General features: G+C 39.5%; 2 protein-coding genes across 2 annotated transcripts; both read left to right on the top strand.

Moving 5' to 3' along the window:
* Nucleotides 1-2,262: 2,262 nt before the first annotated feature.
* LOC124115224 (beta-porphyranase A-like) lies at nt 2,263-13,232 on the top strand. Its single transcript, XM_046476137.2, has 3 exons — nt 2,263-2,548; nt 10,735-10,879; nt 11,765-13,232. Exons 1-3 carry the CDS (start codon nt 2,285-2,287, stop codon nt 13,216-13,218), a joined length of 1,863 nt encoding a protein of 620 aa, XP_046332093.2. The 5' UTR covers nt 2,263-2,284; the 3' UTR covers nt 13,219-13,232.
* Nucleotides 13,233-18,820: 5,588 nt separating this feature from the next.
* Nucleotides 18,821-22,676, top strand: LOC124115223 (beta-porphyranase A-like). The gene is made up of 3 exons (XM_046476136.2): nt 18,821-19,058; nt 20,425-20,569; nt 21,206-22,676. The coding sequence occupies exons 1-3, from the start codon at nt 18,822-18,824 to the stop codon at nt 22,660-22,662; spliced, it is 1,839 nt and encodes a 612-aa protein (XP_046332092.2). The 5' UTR covers nt 18,821; the 3' UTR covers nt 22,663-22,676.
* The last annotated feature ends 1,770 nt before the right edge of the window (nt 22,677-24,446 follow it).

Below are 24,446 nucleotides of genomic sequence, written 5' to 3'. Positions count from 1 at the left end.
GAATCTATATTTTACTAAGAAAGTTTTATCCCAAATATAACATTTGTTACATTTGACCACTTTCTATATGGCATTGTGTGTTCACATACATAGGTACCCTACCAAAGGAGAGAGTGCATTTCAGTGACCTGCACTTTTCATGGATACAGTTCAAATAGCAAGTCAACTGGAACATCTGACTGTTAGCTGGGTTGGTGAAACCAATGAGAACGAATAATGCACTGACAAAACAGTAATCATAAATGGGGTATCACAGAACCTGGACTAATAAAGAACACACACTGTGTTAACATTTTGCTGTTGCGTGTTCAATACTCGTACACAGTAGGTACACTTATCCACGAGTATTTGCATGTTATTTGCATGACTCGCCCCCCACCTCAACGTATGGTACATGCAAAATATAAGGGAATTCCCTACTCTACGACAAGGACAAATACTGCTTTACTTACTTGATATTACCGGCCATAAACACTCTAACATTCTCAACCCTCTATTTCAACACGATAATGTTAGTCGTCACAAGACAGGACTCGCAACAGTGATTGAGTGAGTATAGTTTTACGCCGCTTTTAGCAATATTCCATCAATATCACTGCGGGGATACCAGAATTGGGCTTCACACATTGTACCCATGTCGCGAATATAATCCTGGTCTTTGGCGTGATGAACAGACGCTTTAACCACCAGACAACCCGACCGCCCCGGACTTGCAATGGCCTACCTTCGCAACAGCAACATTCAGGTCTTGCCCAGGGCTTCTCAACCACCAGATGTGAGCCCCAGTAGAACATTGATTGGATGAGTTGGATAGACAACTGCCATAACTGACACTGCAGGCAGACTGCCACAGCTGACACTGACACTACAGGAAGACTGCCACAGCTGACACTGACACTACAGGCAGACTGCCACAGCTTACACTGACACCACAGGTAGACTGCCACAGCTGACACTGACACTGCAGGCAGACTGCCACAGCTGACACTGACACTACAGGCAGACTGCCACAGCTGACACTGACACTGCAGGCAGACTGCCAAAGCTGACACTGACACTGCAGGCAGACTGCCACAGCTTACACTGACACTGCAGGCAGACTGCTACAGCTGACACTGACACTACAGGCAGACTGCCACAGCTGACACTGACACTACAGGCAGACTGCCACAGCTGACACTGACACTGCAGGCAGACTGCTACAGCTGACACTGACACTACAGGCAGACTGCCACAGCTGACACTGACACTACAGGGAGACTGCCACAGCTGGCTTTGGCACTACAGGGAGACTGCCACAGGTGACATTGGCACTACAGGGAGCCTGCCACAGCTGGCTTTGGCACTACAGGCAGACTGCCACAGCTGACACTGACACAACAGGCAGACTGCCACAGCTGACACTGACACTGCAGGCAGACTGCCACAGCCGACACTGACACTACAGGCAGACTGCCACAGCCGACACTGACACTACAGGCAGACTGCCACAGCTGGCTTTTGCACTACAGGGAGACTGCCACAGCTGACATTGGCACTACAGGGAGCCTGCCACAGCTGGCTTTGGCACTACAGGCAGACTGCCACAGCTGACACTGACACTACAGGCAGACTGCCACCGCTGACACTGACACTGCAGGCAGACTGCCACAGCTGGTTTTGGCACTACAGACAGAGGGTCCACCGTTCTTCAAGGTCTGATTCGTAACCTAATTGCTTCCTTGGGCAGGAAAAGTCAAGCAGTCCTTGACTCGCAGGATTGGCACACACGATACTGACTGCAGCTGGCCTTGACCCTCTGACGTGTCATGTCTACATCAGCGACTAGTGTCCACTGTGGTAACATGTGGCATATGTGAACACTCAGCTGCCTTCTGTTGAGTGTTTTAGATACAATCATCTCCATCTACAGTATGGTACTCTCGCAGCGTGGAAGTTGTGAAGTTGAAAGATGGAACCAACATTAGGACAGGAGATTGGCTGAAAACTGAAAGAGCATCTGTTGCAAATGTATGTATGAGGTATAAAATTATTGGAAATGAGGGAATATATGAAAGAAGTCGATAATGGAACAATTTAACGTTTGTATTACACCAACGGTGATCTAATTTTAGTTTTGATAGTCGAAGACTTCTTTTAAAGGCCATAAAACCAATCCTACCCACGGAGATTATGTGACCCTGAGCTAATAACGGCACACCTGACACATGGTCCTGTTCACACCAAGCAATAGATAACACTTTGTATATAAAAACACGAATGTGAAAATAAACCCAATTGGAACATGTGTATCAGTTATACCATTCACTGCAGAATGTTACTGCTGGCAGTGTGTACATTGTTGCTGTGGGGAGCGGCGTACTCTGATACAACCGTCACAATCTACAACGAATGGCTCTCCCAGGGTGGACGTGTCCATTATGAAGTTGACAGATGGAACAAACATAACGGACTCGACCATCCGAATCTAATTCCAAAGTGTAAATCTATCGGAACCGCAACAGGGCGCTGGATGAACAGAGACCTGAACGACCATCTCTTTGCAAATGTACGTATGGTTGTCAGGAGAGACACAACGAAACATGTGTCTATATATTCAACGTCATATCAGATGCAGGATATCTCCGCTACTTTGTTGTCACTACACGTTTATATCATCATAAAGTCTTGCAAATCAAAGAAAATGGTTATCCCAGAGTAATGTATTCCATGCAAAGTTGTGTTTTGGACCTTTAGTTTGCTGTGTTTAGGCGACTTTTCAGCCTAGTAACGTATCGATAAAGTTTGTAGTTTCTTGGTGAAATCCAATTGTCAAATGTATGCTTTCTTTTGCCCTTTAGTTTGAGGTGTTTAGGCAACTATTTTCAGCCTAGTAACGTATCTATAAAGTTTGTAGTTTCTTGGTGAAATCCAATTTTCAAATGTATGCTTTCTTTTGCCCTTTGGTTTGCAGTGTTTAGGCAACTATTTTCAGCCTAGTAACGTATCTATAAAGTTTGTAGTTTCTTGGTGAAATCCAATTTTCAAATGTATGCTTTCTTTTGCCCTTTAGTTTGAGGTGTTTAGGCAACTATTTTCAGCCTAGTAACGTATCTATAAAGTTTGTAGTTTCTTGGTGAAATCCAATTTTCAAATATATGCTTTCTTTTGCCCTTTGGTTTGCAGTGTTTAGGCGACTATTTTCATCCTAGTTACGTATCTATAAAGTTTTAATTTCTTGGTGAAATCCAATGTTGAAATGAATGCTTTCTTTTGCCCTTTAGTTTGAGGTGTTTAGGCAGCTATTTTCAGCCTAGTAACGTATCTATAAAGTTTTAATTTCTTGGTGAAATCCAATGTTGAAATGAATGCTTTCTTTTGCCCTTTAGTTTGAGGTGTTTAGGCAGCTATTTTCATCCTAGTTACGTATCTATAAAGTTTTAATTTCTTGGTGAAATCCAATGTTGAAATGTATGCTTTCTTTTGCCCTTTAGTTTGAGGTGTTTAGGCAGCTATTTTCAGCCTAGTAACGTATCGATGAAGTTTGTAATTTCTTGGTGAAATCCAATTTTCAAATGTATGCCTTCTCTTGCCCATCAGTTTACATCATTTAATTCATCTTGGCCGGTCTGCAACTCAATCGTTGCTCACACTTTGCATACACACAATCCCAAGAAGTGACCCGTATAGATTCCGGGGTAGAATAGGTCTTCAGCAACCCATGCTTGCCGTAAAAGGCGACTACAGTTGTCGTAAGAGGCGACTAACGGTATCAGGTGGTCAGGCTCACTGACTTCGTTGATGCATGTCATCGATCCCAATTGCGTGGATCGATGCTCATGATATTAATCACTGGATTGTCTGGTCCAGACTCGATTATTTACAGACCGCCGTCATATAGCTGGAATATTGCTGAGTGCGGCGATAAACAACAAACCAACAACAACAACAATCCCAAGAAGTAATACTGGTTTGTGGTCATATCATATTATCACTCATTTGTAGGTTTTATTCCCATGTTATGTGGGAGGTGTGATATGCGTTGAAATGGGGTTGAACGCCGCGTTCAAGATTCGTGCACTTATATTGGGACGTGTGGCTGCTTGTACTAGTCCAGACTAATGTTGACTTTAAAGTACTGGTCCACTGAGATACCATGCCGCAGTTTAACATGAATACGCCACTCAGACACAGTATACTGACTCCGAGCCGACAAGCAAATGTTTTAGCCCCTTAATGCCGAGCACTAGTCAAGGTAACCACAAGTACCATTTTTAACGTCTTTTGGCTTGAAGCGCCCGGGAAATCGAAGCCCTGACATTCTGCTCTCCGGGCAGACGCTCCACCACTAGACCAGGAAGGCGGTTCTGTGGGAGGTGCTACATTGAAGGGTTGTCAATGTAATATTCATGAAGCTTTCAACCACTTTACCAAGTGCGGTTCTGGTTTGTGACTAGTTATACGGGAGGAATAGGGTGGAGCCGGAGGAGTACACATGCCCACGGTGTTCATGCTATTCCATTATTCGATGATAATAACGGTTTAGTGGTTTGACGGTATAGTGGTGTAACGGTATAATGACATAACGGTATAGTTGTTTCATGGTATAGTGGTGTAATGATATAATGACATAACGGTATAGTGGTGTAATGGTATAATGACATAACAGTATAGTGGTGTAATGGTATAATGACATAACGGTATAGTGGTGTAATGGTATAATGGCATAACGGTATAGTGGTTTGATGGTAAAGTGGTGTAATGGTAAAATGACATAACGGTATAGTGGTTTCATGGTATAATGACATAACGGTATAGTGGTGTAATGGTATAATGACATAACGGTATAGTGGTGTAATAGTATAATGACATAACGGTATATTGGTGTAATAGTATAATGACATAACGGTATAGTGGTGTCATGGTATAATGACATAACGGTTTAGTGGTGTAATGGTTTAATGACATAACGGTATAGTGGTGTAATGGTATAATGACATAACGGTATAGTGGCTTGATGGTATAGTGGTGTAATGGTATAATGACATAACGGTATTGTGGTTTCATGGTATAACTATAATGGTATAGTGGTTTGATGGTATAGAAGTGTAATGGTTTAATGACATAGCGGTATAGTGGTTTGATTGTATAGTGGTGTAATGACACAACGGTATAGTTGTTTGATGGTATAGTGGTGTAATGGTATAATGACATAACGGTATAGTGGTTTCATGGTATAACTATAATGGTATAGTGGTTTGATGGTATAGAAGTGTAATGGTTTAATGACATAGCGGTATAGTGGTTTGATTGTATAGTGGTGTAATGACACAACGGTATAGTTGTTTGATGGTATAGTGGAGTAATGGTATAATGACATAACGGTATAATGGTTTGATGGTATAGTGATGTAATGGTATAATGGCATAACGGTATAATGGTTTCATGGAATAGTGGTGTAATGGTTTAATGATATAACGGTATAGCGGTTTGATGGTATAGTGGTGTAATGGTTTAATGACATAACTGTAAAGTGGTTTGATGGTATAGTGATGTAATGGTATCAAGACATAACGGTATAATGGTTTGATGGTGTAGTGGTGTAATAATACAATGACATAACGGTGTGGTTTGGTGGTATAGTGGTGTAATGGTATAATGACATAACGGTACAGTGGTTTAATGGTATAGTGGTGAAATGGTTTAATGACATAACCGTAAAGTGGTTTGATGGTATAGTGGTGTAATGGTATCAAGACATAACGGTATAATGGTTTGATGGTATAGTGGTGTAATGATACAATGACATAACGGTACAGTGGTTTGATGGTATAGTGGTATAGTGGTATAATGACATAACGGTATAGTGGTGTAATGGTATAATGACTTACGGTACAGTGGTTTGATGGTATAGTGGTATAGTGGTATAATGACATAACGGTTTAGTGGTGTAATGGTATAATGACATAACGGTATAGTGGTGTAATGGTATAATGACATAACGGTATAGTGGTGTAATGATACAATGACATAACGGTACAGTGGTTTGATCGTATAGTGGTGTAATGGTATAATGACATAACGGTATAGTGGTTTCATGGTATAACTATAATGGTATAGTGGTTTGATGGTATAACTATAATGGTATAGTGGTTTGATGGTATAGTGGTGTAATGATATAATGACATAACGGTATAGTGGCTTGATGGTATAGTGGTGTAATGGTACAATGACATAACGGTATAGTGGTGTAAAGATACAATGACATTACGGTACAGTGGTTTGATGGTATAACTATAATGGTATAGTGGTTTGATGGTATAGTGGTGTAATGATATAATGACATAACGGTATAGTGGCTTGATGGTATAGTGGTGTAATGGTACAATGACATAACGGTATAGTGGTGTAATGATACAATGACATTATGGTACAGTGGTTTGATGGTATAGTGGTGTAATGGTATAATGACATAACGGTATAGTGGTTTCATGGTATAACTATAATGGTATAGTGGTTTGATGGTATAGTGGTGTAATGATATAATGACATAACGGTATAGTGGTTTGATGGTATAGTGGTGTAATGACATAACGGTATAGTTGTTTGATGGTATAGTGGTGTAATGACATAACGGTATAGTGGTTTGATGGTATAGTGGTGTAATGGTATAATGACATAACGGTATAATGGTTTCATGGTATAACTATAATGGTTTAGTGGTTTGATGGTATAGTGGTGTAATGATATAATGACATAACGGTATAGTGGTTTGATGGTATAGTGGTGTAATGGTATAATGACATAACGGTATAGTGGTTTCATGGTATAACTATAATGGTATAGTGGTTTGATGGTATAGTGGTGTAATGATATAATGACATAACGGTATAGTGGCTTGATGGTATAGTGGTGTTATGGTACAATGACATAACGGTATAGGGGTTTCATGGTATAACTATAATGGTATAGTGGTTTGATGGTATAGTAGTGTAATGATTTAATGACATAACGGTATAGTGGTTTGATGGTATAGTGGTGTAATGACATAACGGTATAGTTGTTTGATGGTATAGTGGTGTAATGACATAACGGTATAGTGGTTTGATGGTATAGTGGTGTAATGGTATAATGACATAACGGTATAATGGTTTGATGGTATAGTGGTGTAATGGTATAATGACATAACATTATAGCTGTTTGATGGTATAGTGGTGTTAGGGTATAATGACATAACGGTATAGTGGTGTAATGGCATAATGACATAATGGTACAGTTGTTTGATGGTGTAATGGTATATGATATAACGGTATAGTGGTTTGATGATATAGTGGTGTTATTGCAAAATGGCATAACGGTATAGTGGTATGATGGTATAGTGGTGTTATGGTATATTGACATAACATTATAGCTGTTTGATGGTATAGTGGTTTTATGTTATAATGACAAAACGGTATAGTAGTGAAATGGTATAATGACATAACGGTATAGTGGTGTAATGGCATAATGACATAACGGTACGGTGTTTTGATGATGTAATGGTATATGATATAACGGTATAGTGGTTTGATGATATAGTGGTGTTATTGTAAAATGGCATAACGGTATAGTGGTATGATGGTATAGTGGTGTTATGGTATAATGACATAACGGTATAGTGGTGTAATGATACAATGACATAACGGTACAGTGGTTTGATCGTATAGTGGTGTAATGGTATAATGACATAACGGTATAGTGGTTTCATGGTATAACTATAATGGTATAGTGGTTTGATGGTATAGTGGTGTAATGATATAATGACATAACGGTATAGTGGCTTGATGGTATAGTGGTGTTATGGTACAATGACATAACGGTATAGGGGTTTCATGGTATAACTATAATGGTATAGTGGTTTGATGGTATAGTAGTGTAATGATTTAATGACATAACGGTATAGTGGTTTGATGGTATAGTGGTGTAATGACATAACGGTATAGTTGTTTGATGGTATAGTGGTGTAATGACATAACGGTATAGTGGTTTGATGGTATAGTGGTGTAATGGTATAATGACATAACGGTATAATGGTTTGATGGTATAGTGGTGTAATGGTATAATGACATAACATTATAGCTGTTTGATGGTATAGTGGTGTTAGGGTATAATGACATAACGGTATAGTGGTGTAATGGCATAATGACATAATGGTACAGTTGTTTGATGGTGTAATGGTATATGATATAACGGTATAGTGGTTTGATGATATAGTGGTGTTATTGCAAAATGGCATAACGGTATAGTGGTATGATGGTATAGTGGTGTTATGGTATATTGACATAACATGATAGCTGTTTGATGGTATAGTGGTTTTATGGTATAATGACAAAACGGTATAGTAGTGAAATGGTATAATGACATAACGGTATAGTGGTGTAATGGCATAATGACATAACGGTACGGTGTTTTGATGATGTAATGGTATATGATATAACGGTATAGTGGTTTGATGATATAGTGGTGTTATTGTAAAATGGCATAACGGTATAGTGGTATGATGGTATAGTGGTGTTATGGTATAATGACAAAATGGTATGGTGGTGTCATGGTATAATGACATAACGGCTAAGTGGTGTAATGGTATAATGACAAAACGGTATAGTGGTATGATGGTATAGTGGTGTTATGGTATAATGACAAAACGGTATAGTGGTTTGATGGTATAATGACATAACGGTATAGTGGTTTGATGGTATAATGACATAACGGTGGAGTGGTTTGATGGTATAGTGGTAAATGGTATAATGACAAATCGGTATAGTGGTGTAATGGTATAATGACATAACGGTATAGTGGTGTAATGGTATAATGACATTATGGTATAGTGGTGTAATAGTATAATGACAAATCGGTATAGTGGTGTAATGGTATAATGACATAACGGTATATTGGTTTGATGGAATAATGCTGTAATGGTAGAATTATATAAGGGCATAGTGGTTAAGTGGTATAATGATAATGGAGAAATAAACGACAAGTAGTAGTTGTTTATCGTACAGTAAACAACTGCAGGGAGAAGAGGGGCGCAATGTTTTATTGTACGATAAATACGAGTCGTTTGTTTCTTATATTAAATATCAACATAATGCACAGCCTGTTAAAGGATAATGATAAAATGTACAAGCTTTCACAATATTTACCCGTATTATATTAATGATGACTCCTTGAACAGAATCCGACCTCAGCAATGATGGACAAGTCCCTTTTATGGTTGGTTGGTTGGTTTGTTGTGTAACGCCGCACTCAGCAATATTCCAGATATATGACGGCGGTCTGTAAATAATCGAGTCTAGACAAGACAATCCAGTGATTAATATCATTAGCATCGATCCACGCAATTGGGCGTGCCTGACCACCTGATCCCGTTAGTCGCCTTTTACGTCCATTTTATGAACAGGTGGGTTTGGTATTGGTATTTCCCGCATATTCTCATAATCCTCACGTCGATTATCTTTTCTCCCAATATCGATTTTTAAAATTCTCCCAAAGTTTTATGCAATCGTTCCGTCACTGCGTTTATCTGCGTATCCCAGCTACATCTATGGGGAACAACATACTAGACACTCCCCTCTCAAAAATAACGTCGTCAAATAAACAACGCTGCGAATATCCCGAAATGACGTCATAATCGTGAAATAAACCATGCTTCGTTATTCATTGTTCTTTGCGATCGTAGCCATCTTATATAGTCACATACTAATATAGTGCTATAGTGGTATAATACGGTAATGGTATAGTGCTATATTGGTATAATGGCATAATGGTATAAAGGTGTAATAGTATTACGGTATAATCGTATAACACTATAACTGTATAACGGTATAATGGTATACTGGTTTTGTGGTATAATATTATAATGATATAGTGTTAGAATAGTAAACTGATAGTGGTGTAATGGTGATATCATATGACAATATAGTGGTACAATGGTATAACGGTATAACGGTATAGTGGTATAATGTTATATTTTCAACATTTCCTTTATAAGGCAAGATTTGGCTTTCTACAATGATCCCCATGATGATTTTTCTAAAAAGTAGTCTACATAGTTACGATTCTATTCGCAATATTACCAGTAAACAGTGAGATAGAGTGTGAGAGCGATATGTTCCATTATCTTCCTCGAAATCGTCAAATGATATATGACATATATATTCCTAGATACCTGTGACACAATTCTATATATTGCTCTGGCTTTTCTGCAAAAATATCATAATGCAATAATGATTTAACCCAGTATTGAATCGTGGTATCACACTTTATATGCTGGATAAATGACGATACACGACAATGTAACAATGTTTTTCCCAATTATTACCTGTTAAGTTGTGATAAGTACTGATACACTCTCCTTAAACCACAACTTGAGATGACGATATTCCATTTATATGATGGTTTGGCAAATGATATTCCCTGTATTTATGATGCAAAACCTCAAGAACATCTCTTTCATAACATGTGTACACGTTACCCGTGAAAGAATAAGTGATAGTAGACGCGTACTCTTTGGAAATGGTGTGTAAAACACCCAAATCGGCTATTCTTGTTTGTGACGCATAAGTTGAAAGCTATTTATACATCTTAGATTTCATACACTGTGAAATAGGTTTTGTCAACGTGAGAACTAACCAGAATGACCAGTTACTGCAGCAGTGCTAGAATGAATAAAGAAACAGTACAAAAAGGCATCATTCCATATTTTTGGTTTCATAGTGGCACCAGAACCCGAGTCGCCATGGCTATCCAGACCCAAACTATCTCAACGACCATGCCCTCCAATCAAAGATGTTCGGGTACTATATGGAGCAACTGCAAGGATATGGGAGTGGCATCAACAACATGGTTTGGGTTATAAACGGTATAACTCATATTTTCATGTATATAGTATCAATGCTTGCCTGAAGAATAATACAGACATGTCAATAGTATGTACGTCAGTATAACGGATGTTTAGTAGGGGGAATTGGTGTCTCATATGCTCCCATTAACCTGGCCATGATATAACGATTGTGGCTTCGATACTTCAACATTCAACATCAAGCTGGCATAATGCACCACTGTATAGTGCAAGTACACACATGTCTGTAATACAACCATGTGAATATTGTAAAGGTTGAATAGTGCATAATATAATGTTGGTCTATACAGGTATGACCTGGCCTGGCATAATGCACCACCGTATAGTGCAAGTACACCCATGTCAGTAATACAACCATGTGAATATTGTACAGGTTGAATAGTGCATAATATAATGTTGGTCTATACAGGTATGACCTGGCCTGGCATAATGCACCACTGTATAGTGCAAGTACACCCATGTCAGTAATACAACCATGTGAATATTGTAAAGGTTGAATAGTGCATAATATAATGTTGGTCTATACAGGTATGACCTGGCCTGGCATAATGCACCACCGTATAGTGCAAGTACACCCATGTCAGTAATACAACCATGTGAATATTGTACAGGTTGAATAGTGCATAATATAATGTTGGTCTATACAGGTATGACCTGGCCTGGCATAATGCACCACTGTATAGTGCAAGTACACCCATGTCAGTAATACAACCACGTGAATATTGTAAAGGTTGAATAGTGCATAATATAATGTTGGTCTATACAGGTATGACCTGGCCTGGCATAATGCACCACCGTATAGTCCAAGTACACCCATGTCAGTAATACAACCACGTAAATATTGTACAGGTTGAATAGTGCATAATATAATGTTGGTCTATACAGGTATGACCTGGCCTGGATGGATGGATAAGTCCCACCACCAGGGCAAATTCCCCAACAACGTAGATGCTGCTGGCGAATTTGTGTCACTGATGGTCCAAAGTGCTAAAGATAAAACCGGTGGACACATACCGCACATATTTGAAGTCATCAACGAACCTGAGGTTCACAACATTGGCGACCAAACAATTATTGATTTCCACAGGGTTGTCGCTCAAAAGCTAAAGTCCAGGTTCGGAACGAAAGTGGCAGGACCAACATACACTGGCTATAGCATTGTTAAGTCTGATGCTAACAACTTCAGCATTTGGAAGAGAACAGCAAAGTTTCTGGACATGTCTCTTGATCACTTGGACTTCTTCTCTTTCCACGTCTACAACCATCTGTATGTGACTGGTGGAAGTCATCACCACAGTGGCGCAAACGAGGTTCGTCTCGTCGCTGCTATCGACATGATAGAAAATTACTCTCATCTCAAGAAAGGAAAAAACGTGCCTTTAATTGTAAGTGAATTCGGCAGAGGTGGTGTGCATGGCCTGGACCAGTGGAAACCTAATAGTCTCATAGACTTTGAAACAGTTTACCAACCAAACGGGTTCATGTTTACCTTCCTCAATCTGAGAGAATTTATGGAACGAGTCATTGTGTTTATGCTCTCCAATGAACAATACCCAGGCCACACTAGCCTCAACTGGTCACTATTTACCAACGATGGACGTGAGACTACCATGGCAACATTCTTCAAATTTTGGCACAACTTTTATTATGATCAGAAGTTTCTCAAGTTTTCCAGCCAGTACACAGGTTGGGAGAGATCAGTTGCACCATTAGCCTTGGCTAACCCTCACAACAAAGAGTTGGTGGTTCTTCTGCACAACTATGGAACTGCCTGGCAGAATGTAAAGTTAGACTTCCACGGTGGATGGATCAATCCTACAGTTGGCGAATCAACATGTATCCAGTACCAAAACGGAAAAACACAAATGCATTCCAATGTCCACTTTGACACAACAAAGTACAACGGACATGTTGGTCTGCCGGGAGAGTCGACGTGTTTCTACAAGTTTAAAACAAACTACAACTTTGATGGTGTACGCACCAACAACGAAAACACATACTATGGCACCGATATGGTCATCCCCATCAGCAACGGACATGCACAGACCACCATCCATCTACCCAGCTCAGGCTACCATACATCACATCTTAGAATAGGCGTTAGCCGTGACAAAAACGCCAATGGAAAACCCCACAGTGTCGTGTTCAATGGGTATACCCTGCCTTCAGCCCTAACGTTGTACGACGCTGAAAAGGGCCAGTCATCAACGAAATGGGAGGTATGGGAGTACTTGGTACCAACTGATCACGTTAAATCTACTAACACCATCAGCATGACCTTTGATGGAAATGGCGGTCACGTGTCTTCAGTAGCGTTGGTCGTCGGAAAACTTCAATAAATTATTATATTTCACATTTCGTTGTATATTTTTGTTTGCATGCTCTCCCTTGGTGTAATAATTATTCTGTTTGAAATGAAATTATTTTGATAATGCTTGAAAAGGTAATAAAACAACAAAAGGAAATAACTTAAAATTTTCAAAATTGTCAGATATGTTAGGAAAAGTTGTAAGATTATATAAAACAATTGGGAACACGATTGTTTCTAATCTTCTGGTCAGTAAGTTGAACTCCGGTGGCATTGCACAAGTTAACAGCGATTTGATTGGCTGTGTGGGGTCGATTTTGTAAAGCCTGGTTTCTGATTTATCGTTCATGGCATCGGCTTGGTACTCATTGAACTTCCTCCTTCTTCGCCAGATTTTACACCGACAAATACCCACTTCTTCCCAAACTTGAAGAAGGAGTGAGTGAGTGAGTTGGGTTTAACGCCGTTTTTAAGATTATTCCAGTCATATCGCGGCGTGTCAGCTTAATGTGGGAGGAAAGTGATGCAGGTCTCAGACGTTTACCACTTCGGTGAAACCCACGAGCAAGGGTATAGTGCTGACAAACCTAGAAACATAATTGGGGCGAACCGGGATTCGAACCCACAATCATAGGTTTCTGGCGTTCCCAAGGTACGCAACTCTGCACAGCGAATAGCGAAGGCTGGTCATAGAACATATATTCCATGGTCCCTTAATTACAGTTTAGACTTAGTAATTAGATTTAATTAGTTTACTATGTCATCATATCCACATTGCTTTGATGAATACAATCATATGACCAGTCACACCAAGGAATCTATCTGATCTATGCCAAAATAGATTTGCATGGTAGCATATAACATATAGCATACATAAAATATATCTTCACATTATTCCTATGGAAGTGTGCTTAGTGACTAAAAACCTATTTTCGTGTTCCATTGTTCCTTATCTAGAGTTATGATCAAATCATCAATAATATCAACTAAAACCAACAAAATGTGAAACATTATCATTAATTGAAGTGTTCCTACAACCAGCGCTACTGACGACACATGACCGACATTTCAATCAAGTGTCATGCTGATGGTGTTAGTTGATTGGACGCGATCATTTGGTACCCAGTACTCCCATACCTCCCATTTGGTGGATGCCTGGACTTTGTCAGAGTCGAACAATGTGTAGGTTGAAGGTAGGGTGTATCCATTGAAGACAACACTATGTGGTTTTCCATTGGCGTTTTTGTCACGGCTAACACCAACTCTAAGATGTGATGTATGGTAGCCTGAGCTGGGTAAATGGATGGTGGTATGCGCATGTCCATTGTTGATAGGAATGATCATGTCTTTGCCATAGTATGTGTTTTTCATTATTCGTACGTACACCATCAAAGTCGTAGTTTGTTTTAAACTTGTTGAAACACGTTGACCCTCCCGGGAAACCAAGATTTCCATTGTGGTATCTATTTGTCAAGTGCTGACGGGATACGTTCAAGAAAACCCCGATCGCGAGGTTTCTTTACGTTTCCAACATAAATCATTGGAGTCAAGTACGGAGCTCGAGCCTAATTAAAAACATTCAAAGGTGACAAATACTGGACATCAATTACGGCAATTGACATTCCTGCTGCCATATGTGTTCATTCATTGTAATGCCTTGTATGATTGTACACCTAAGACTATGCATTTTGATATAATTTGTTGACTGTGTGGTTATTGACCGATTTCACAAAATAGTTTTGTACATACCGATTTCTGAATCGGATCGAATGTAATGAAAGCTTTAAGAATATGTATATTATATTTGTTTGTAATTGCTATATGTGTGTAATGTTGGTGGTGAGTGTCGTTGCACAGCAAATGATTGAACTACTGGTGAGGAATGCTATCATCAATGGTGGTGACTGGAGCTTTCCAGTTATCTGCCCTTGTTGTGTACATGAGCAAGGCAGCCTTGATCGTTGTTGAAGTTTCGAGATGGGACAGTTCTCCAAACGTCTGTATAAGCGCGAGATAGAAGCGATTCGAGGCCCTTCAGGACGTGAAGTGTATCTAATGTACTGGCCAAGTGCAGTTTTGATACTCATTTGGAAACGCCGAATTCCTGTAAGCCTCTAATACTATTCTGGATTGAAAAAAAGAAACAGGCATCTTTCAAGACAGTCAACAGAAACATTCCTTGGTTCTGAACACTTATGAGTGCTCTTCAATTAACCCTATGGCCTGTTGCTAATTTCGACTGTCACTTATTTGAAACATTGTATTGCCTTTCAGGCTTAAAACCTAAAAATGTGTGTTCAAAGAAATCGATTGTTTATTCATTGATCTTGTGTGCTTGTTTACTGATTTCACACGTAAAAGGCGTCTAACGGGATCGGGTGGTCAGGCTCGCTGACTTGGTTGATGCATGTCATCGATCCCAATTGCGTGGATCGATGCTCATGATATTAATCACTGGATTGTCTGGTCCAGACTCAATTATTTACAGACCGCCGTCATATAGCTGGATAATTTCTGAGTGCGGCGTTAAACAACAAAGCAACCAACCAACCAACTGATTTCACAATTTAGTTCTGTGTGTACTGATTTCTGGAATTCAACTTGAAAATGACCTCGTAACACTTATCATGGAACTGGTTAACTGCTATCTGGTATGTCTGACATCTTTCTGACCACGAAACATAGATAACATGTACACTCAGTAAACACACACCTTGTGGGTATTCCCAGGAAAAAAATAGTTCTCCAGCAACCTAGTTGACTAAAAAGGAAACGATGTAACCTGGCTGTAGGACGTCAACCGTCATTGTTTATGATGTCGGGTACTGGTTTATCTGCCCCAGACTAGATTATTTCCAAGGAACCATTGAGAGTTACCGCATTCCACTTACCTTTCACAATTGCCATGGAAACGACTTTAAAATGGATTAGGGGCGGTCAGGTAGCCTAGTGGTTAAAGCGTTCGCTCGTCACGCCGAAGGCCCGGGTTCGAATCCCGACATGGGTACAATGTGTGAAGCCCATTTCTGGTGCCCCCCGCCGTGATATTGCTGGAATATTGCTAAAAGCGGCGTAAAACCTAACTCACTCACTCACTCACTTAATTATGGATAATGGATTATTGTTTTATCACCTGGCTTTCGAGTTTCAACAAGAGACAAAAATTCCATGAAATTCTAAATGCATTACAGCCATTAATACAATTCACCATGGAAATGAACAAAAGTGAAATTATGTTTAAATATGTGAGTGTTATCAAAGATGGTATTTAACTTAAGACTGTTATGTTTTAAAAGCCTACAGACACTCATTTGTATCTACAGTTTCAATCATCTCATCCTCGCCACACAAAGATGAACACTCCCTGTTGTATTGCGAGAAGAAAATGCTGCATTGTTTCAGAGATAGAAGCACGTGATTAACGACTGTCGAAACGAACATACTACCTAAAATGCAAGGATACCCTTGAAAACTAATAATATATGACATTGCAAAATTGATAGAAACGAAAACGAAATCGCAGACCCAGAACAACAGGACTATCCCGTTTGTGGCTATCTATTTCCCTACAAATTGCAATTTAATGTATGTTGTGCTTTCTTGTATTTTAGTAGTAGCAAGGCAAAAGATTATATGTTGTTTTATTAAGTTTAAAGTAATATGTGTAATGTAGCACAAGGTTGACACAGAATTTAAACGGATTTTGTGAAAAAAAGAATCGACTGCTACCGTTTTCATTCCTAAATGGAAGAAAAGTTAATGTTAAAAGTAATATGACATATAGCAGTAGAAATGTTATAGAATGTACTGGTTGTGGTGTCAGTTACATTGGCGAAACAGGACTGAAAGATTGTGCTGATGTACACAAACAACAGATAAGAAATCAAAATGAGTGAAAACAAGATGTGAAACCGAATTCCCCGTCTCTGCATGGTCTTGGGAATACAGTTGAGCCAATATTTGACGAATTTTGTGATTGTGGTTTCTGGTGTCCATTGTTGGTATGTATGGACCAGACATAACTGTTTAGATTCCATATTGCTCAATCGAGGGTATACAGGCCATCACTGTCCAGGACTCTATCAGATTGAGGGAAGTAAACACGAAAGCATGAAAGTGATGCCATTTTGGTGGGTAAGTAGTTCCAAATGTATGAGACTATTGTGAGCATCCTGCTCATATCAACGTAAATCACCCCTTCCGAATACAGTGACAACTGAACGTTTCTTCTTGTCTTGTGATGATAGTAATGTTCTTCATGTCGACATCATCAATCAGTCGAGTTTTGTTAATGCTACTGACGCGATGACTCTCATCAGAGACATAAAGCACCACAGGCATGGAAGGAGAAGAGGGTGTAGACACATGCCCAGACATTTAGCTGTTGTCCTCCACGCAAAAATTGTGAGCTTCAGATGTACGGAAAGAAGTTTGATAACTCAGGCCCATTGATGACTTACAAAATGTGAGGAATATGGGCCCCGGAGTAGTCTTTAGCACAGATTCTCTGGCATCATCAAGGTTGTTGAACCATTTCTTTTTATAAAACCACCCGATAGGCAAGTTTACAAACGGAGGATATCTTACATACTTTGCTACATAACGTCTCCGATTCCTAGATTATTAAGAGCAAACGTCAACATCTTTAATCTTCAAAACTCGTAGCCGAGTCTGTAGCCTAGTGGATAAAGCATCTGTCCAGAGAGCAGAAGGTCAGTGGTTGGATCCTCTGATGGCTTCATAGTAAAATGTTTTAACAAAGCTGGTGGTACTTGTCGGTCGGAGTGAGAAGACTGTGCCTGAGTGGGGTACCAATGTTAAACTGCGCCATTGTATTTCAGTGGGCTAGCAATATAAAACCAACATGTCTTAAAATTAGAGCTTCGCTATGTAAGTGCGATGACCTTGAAAGTTACGTCAAAATCAGTTTCACCTCAAACCTCGTGAAGAATGACTAAAAGGGTGTACTGTCAAGTTCAATACCATCACCATAGCTTCAGTTTGCTGCTACTATATCACAAACTGTGTCGTCATGTCTACTTCAATGAAAAATGAATAAAATATTGCAGTATTTTTTTTTTTTAAAACACATGAAGTTCTGATACTCATTTCTTATCTTCAAAATGAAAGTACAAATAGCAAAATATAACAAGCTCCTCTTCTATGTGTATGTTGTTAAATTTGAAAGGTTTCATTCGTGGATAGATTGTGTAGAAAGAGACATTGACCACTGACATTTCTCTTTTTGACCAGAACAAGTTTACAGATATGATAGCACATTAAAACCTACCCGTACAAATTATTACACAGACTGGGACACAAATGCATCCACGAGAATCACTGTCAAAAGTATTATGCATAATTGTAGTCATGTCAGATATTTGAAGAATACTTCCTGAACCTCATCCAATATATTTGCTGCAGGGAAAGTAATGTAACCAGCTATATGATTTCTGTATGGATTAATTACTTGTCACCCGTGGCTTATCAAGTGTGTTTTAGGACTTCGAAAACTAAACACAAGATAAAACTTCACCTTGTTCTGTACCATGTGCTTGCTTCACATACAGATTACAATCACAATATAAACCGTACCATACCTGTATTTCTCCACATTTTTTCCGACACAACATAATGATACTGCTATCGGTCTTCTTAAGTTCCTTGCTATGGAGTGGAGTGTTTCTGGACACAACTGTCACCATCTACAACGAGTGGCTCTCCCAGGGTGGACGGGTCCATTATGAATCTGACAGATGGACCAAACATAATGGGCTCGACCGATCGAACCTTATTCCATACTGTAAAGCTATTGGGACCCCGACAGGACGCTGGTTGAACAGAGATCTCAACGACCATCTCTTTGCAAATGTACGTACACAGTTACAAGGAAATCCACAACAAAGCATACAATAAACGCTGAGTGTATGTGTATATATTATACCACATAAATAGGATCATATTTCCACTACCTTAGTTACTCCATACATCAACGTTGCGTTTTTGTTCTTGTGAGAAAGGTGCATAAGGATAATGTACTTGAAGAATTAACCCAGGACATATAAGATTACAAAGAATTCAACCAAGGGAAGCAGATCAAATAATGAATAAAAGGCAAGTTGTTTGGTTGGTGCTCTCAGATATCTGATTAATTGTTTTCATATATTACCAGATTATTAGTTCACTAATGAAGTAATAAAACAAGAACATCGAATACGGTGAGCATATTGAAAGTAATTGCTTGTGACACTGAATGGCTGCATACGCTAGGTATAGTTTTATATGTACATGTTTCCAATCCAAAACGGTTTTTCACAAAAGATATATATCACTTGGATGAAATTAAGCGATAATGAAAGGATTCATCGCTTATTATAACGTCACACTTTAATTCCACTACTAATCTCTCCGCCACTGAAGATTTTAAGCTGTACATTTGTACACTTAAGACACTGGCCATCACTGATTACAAACTGCCAAAAAATGGCAAAATGATTTTGAATGATAAATCCAATCTCATTTTTTGATACTCTGATCGCCAAAGATGTTGACATATATGATATCAAAAGACACTCAGGTGTTTGCCTCGTGTGAAATAAAAGTCAAACTAGATGATGATGGTAGGGCAACGAACTCTGCTCATTTGGTCACTTACCCTGAGGGTGTGTTTTGGATACTTGAGTGAGTACGTTGGGGATCCTAGGTATATATCCGTTATGTCATGGAGTCATTTCTTTCGTGTAGGGGGGACAACTAAAGTAAGCGGATATGGTAAGGAAATAACTTTGCACAACGAATTCGGCTATGATAGGGCCATTGACCATCCTTAAAAGGATATAAGATTGTGATGTCCCACTCATCTCTAATGTTTATCCAAATTTTAATCCTATGGAAATCTTTACAAGAATGTTTTTCTATAATATTTTGTTTCAGGTAAACTTATACAAAATTGAACAGGTGCAACAAAACTAACTTGGAAAAAGTGAAAGTTTAGTTTCCTAATTATCTAGCTTTTTTTTAAAATAATTAAAAAAGTGTTTACAACTATATGCAAAGTTCCACCTTTATGAAATGCATGGTTGTCGAATGCGTAATCCAAGTTACAGGAGACATTACATTCTTTACTACCTTCTGGAAAATTGAAGCTAAGAAAATTTAAGATACATATGCAATAACATGATATACACTTGAAACATATGTTTGTTGTAAGTATAATTCAACGTACTTGTTTTCACAGTGGCACCAGGACCCAAACCGCCATGGCTATCCCGACCCCCACTATCTACAAAACCATGCCCTCCAATCAAAGATGTTCAGTTACTATATGGAACAAGTACACGGATATGGAACTGAAATTAACAACATCGTTTGGGAACTAAAAGGTATGTTTACTGTCATCTTGTCAACATAATATGTGTCACTGTATTTATTTTTCATCATTATTTTTACTGATTATATGGGAAATTACTACCGTGCAAGAGGCAATAACACTCAGGCACAGCAAGGGTTTCTGCTGATTTGCGTTCATCAGCCAAGACAGGATAACCTTTTTGTGGTTTGACACATTTAAATCATACAATGTGGTGTAATTGAAATAATCCTCAAAGTGATAGTAAATCCACTTCACACAATAACGCGTTTTGAATAAAAGCAACAAAACGTTTTCCATAGTCCTCAGAAATATGTGCTGAAGCAGAGTCAATTGTTCGATCCCGACTATATCATATGACGTCAGTGAATCACTATCAAATAGTGAGGATGCTAGGTGTTTGATAAAAAGGTGAACGTATCCTGCCCCTCAGGTGGAACCGTCACAAACACTTGCAAAGGCAAGTAAATTGCTCACATGAAAAAAACGGGAACATATGGTATACGTCAAAATAAGGAATTGAATCAGACATATTTCTGTCACTGATGCGTCAAAAAATAAACCATTTTGAAAGCTTTACTGAGGTCTTGAATGTTGTAACCTTGATCAAACAATTTGGATCCTCGTAATAACGTTATCGTCTGTGCAGATTTGAGCTGGCCTGACTGGATGGATAAGTCTCATCATGAAGGGAAATTCCCCAACAACCTAGATGCTGCCAGCGAATTTGTGTCACTGATGGTCCAAAGTGCTAAAGACTACACCGGAGGTCACATACCTCACATATTTGAAGTCATCAATGAACCAGAGGTAGCAAACTTCATTGGCCTGCAAACAATTATTGATTTCCACAAGGTTGTTGCTCAGAAGCTAAAGTCCAGGTTTGGAATGCAAGTGGGAGGACCAACATACACAAGTTATAGCATAATTAAATCAGATCTTTACAACTTTGGTATGTGGAAGAAAACAGCAAAGTTTCTGGACATGTCCCTTGATCATTTGGATTTTTTCTCTTTCCATGCCTACAACGATCTGTATGTCTCTGGTGGGAATTTTCGCTTCACTGGTATCAACGAAGCTCGTCTGGTTGCTGGTGTAGACATGATTGAAAATTACTCTCATCTTAAAAAAGGAAAAGAAGTTCCTTTAGTTATCAGTGAATATGGAAGAGGTGGCGTGACTGGACTAGACCTGTATCGTCACAACAGTATCATAGACTTTGCGACTACTTACCTACCAAGTGGTTTGATGTTTACTTTCCTCAACCTGAGGGAGTTTATGGACAGAACCGTAATCTTTATGCTCTCGAATGAGCAATATGGGACCCAAACTAGCCTTAACTGGTCTATATTTACCAAAGATGGACACGAAACTCCAATGGCAAAATTCTTCAAATTTTGGCACAGCTTCTATTATGATCAGAAGTTCCTCAAGGTCACAAGCCAGTTCACAGGAGGGGAAAGACATGTGTCACCATTAGCCTTGGCTAACCCTCACAACAAAGAGTTGGTGGTTCTTCTGCACAACTATGGCACTGCCTGGCAGAATGTGAAGCTGGACTTCCACGGTGGATGGATTAACCCTACAACTGGTGAATCAACATGTATCCAGTACCAAAACGGTAACACACAAATACATTCCAATGTCCACTTTGACACAACAAAGTACAATGGGAATCTTGGTCTCCCAGGACAGGCAACGTGTTTCTACAAGTTTAAAACAACCTACAACTTTGATGGTGTACGAACAAATAATGAAAACACATACTATGGCAAAGACATGATCATTCCTATCAATAATGGACATGCACAGACAACCATCCATTTGCCAAGCTCGGACTACCATACATCACATCTTAGAGTAGGCGTTAGCCGTGACAAAGACGCCAATGGAAAACCACATACTGTTGTCTTCAATGGATACACCCTACCTTCAACCTACACATTGTTCGACTCTGACAAAGTCCAGGCATCTACCAAATGGGAGGTGTGGGAGTACTGGGTACCAAATGATCGCGTCCAATCAACTAATACCATCAGCATGACCTTTGATGGAAATGGCGGTCACGTGTCGTCAGTAGCGCTGGTTGTAGGAAAACTTCAATAAATGATAATGTTTCACATTCTGTTGTGTTTTAATAGTGTAGTAGTTTGGTGATTTGTTTGTAAGTAGAAAACAAACAATGCTACAAGAACATAGTTTTAAAGCCAATATGCACACTTTCATAGAAATAATGTGATGACATATGTTACGTTACGTACTACTAAGCAACAACCATGTCTGCGGTCCAGATTGATTCATTTGCGTTATTGGCCATGTGATAGCACGTTTGATGCATTCATCAAAACCATGTGAACCTGATGACGTACTCATAACTGACGCCTCTTACGACTAGCATAGTCGCCTCTTATGACCAGCATCGCTCCACGTGCAAATGTCGCATATCGACGTTAAGCAGGGTCTTTGGGCTAACGGAAGATTGGGTCAACTCCGTGGCGCATTGAAGTCGTCAATGACTAAACTTACGGGAGGTTTTCAGGCTTCACGTAGCTCTCCTTATTCGTACAATGACGAAGTTCGCGGCTGTTATTGAAGGAAAACCCAGTGCCTCAGCTTTCATGTCACATGACATGTGTGGGTGTCGTCACCTTTTCCTACCCCGAGAGCCCAAGTCCCAGGAGAATGGAGCAAGAATTGATAACGAGTGGCTTTGATCAGTGGATGTTTTTAGCCCTCATATATATATAGGATGCAGACAATGTAGCCAAATACATGGCTTTCTTGATGATTGCACAAGGTTCGAAGTATGACTCTTTGTTAAACGTCCAGGGCAATTTGTTACAGACTGGAATGATTTCATGACTGATAGAGAAGAATTCAGCTAGCTTTGTTAACATCGCTTCTCTGTCAGACTCTGCGATAGCAAACAAGTAACACTTTCAATAGCAACGGACAAAGGCCAATAGTTTGATATATTGCATGTCAGTATGTGGTAAGACCCTTAAAGATCCGGGGTAGAATAGGTCTTCAGCAACACATGCTTGCCATAAAAGGCGACTATGCTTGTCGTAAAAGGCGACTCACGGGATCGGGTGGTCAGGCTCGCTGACCTGGTTGATGCATATCATCGATCCCAATTGCGTGGATCGATGCACATGATGTCAATCACTGGACTGTCTGGTCCAGACTCGATTATTTACATACCGCCGTCATATAGCTGGAATATTGCTGAGTGCGACGTTAAACAACAAACCAACCAACCAACAGTATGTGGGATACACACAAGTGGTTTGACACCCAGCCCCAAGGACGCCTATCCTCGTACTCTATTAGTACTAAGTGAGACACAACATGGACAAATCACACAAACACCGCCTACATATGTCTGCTAGCAAGCATACAAGTAGGTTAACAAAACACGCACGTGAGTGCCATACTCCCAACAAACAGGAAAACAGTGTATAACAGGGAAACTGTCCCTGAGCAGTCCTCACCACAGCTTCCCGACCCCCTTACGTTGCTCAAACAATTTCTTGTCAAAATCTACCATAAATGACAAGCTACTTTTTGCAATTGGTCCACCAATGTATGCAGATAATGTGCACAAACGTTTTTAAGATATGCCTTACTACTTGTGTACCAACATGTACCTTTCAAATATTTGTCCATAACAGCGTGGTCACTTTAGTGTCACTAACTTTTACACTTTCAAGGTGTGAAGGTAGAATCAAGGTCAGAATGCAAATCGAAAACAAACCAAACCCAGATGTCCTACCATCAATACATTATTATATAGAAGTCGTTTGTGAGCTAATGACCAGGAAATGTTCGCTTGTGACCTCTAAATATTTGCTGCTTGCCCGCCTGCCAATATTACCCCATATACGAGA

Source organism: Haliotis rufescens, unplaced genomic scaffold (assembly GCF_023055435.1).
Source record: "Haliotis rufescens isolate VD_foot unplaced genomic scaffold, xgHalRufe1.0.p SCAF_86, whole genome shotgun sequence".
Classification (NCBI taxonomy): Eukaryota; Metazoa; Mollusca; class Gastropoda; order Lepetellida; family Haliotidae; genus Haliotis; species Haliotis rufescens.
The sequence above is the reverse complement of the archived record's forward strand: the minus strand, read 5'-3'. Positions and strand labels throughout refer to the sequence as shown.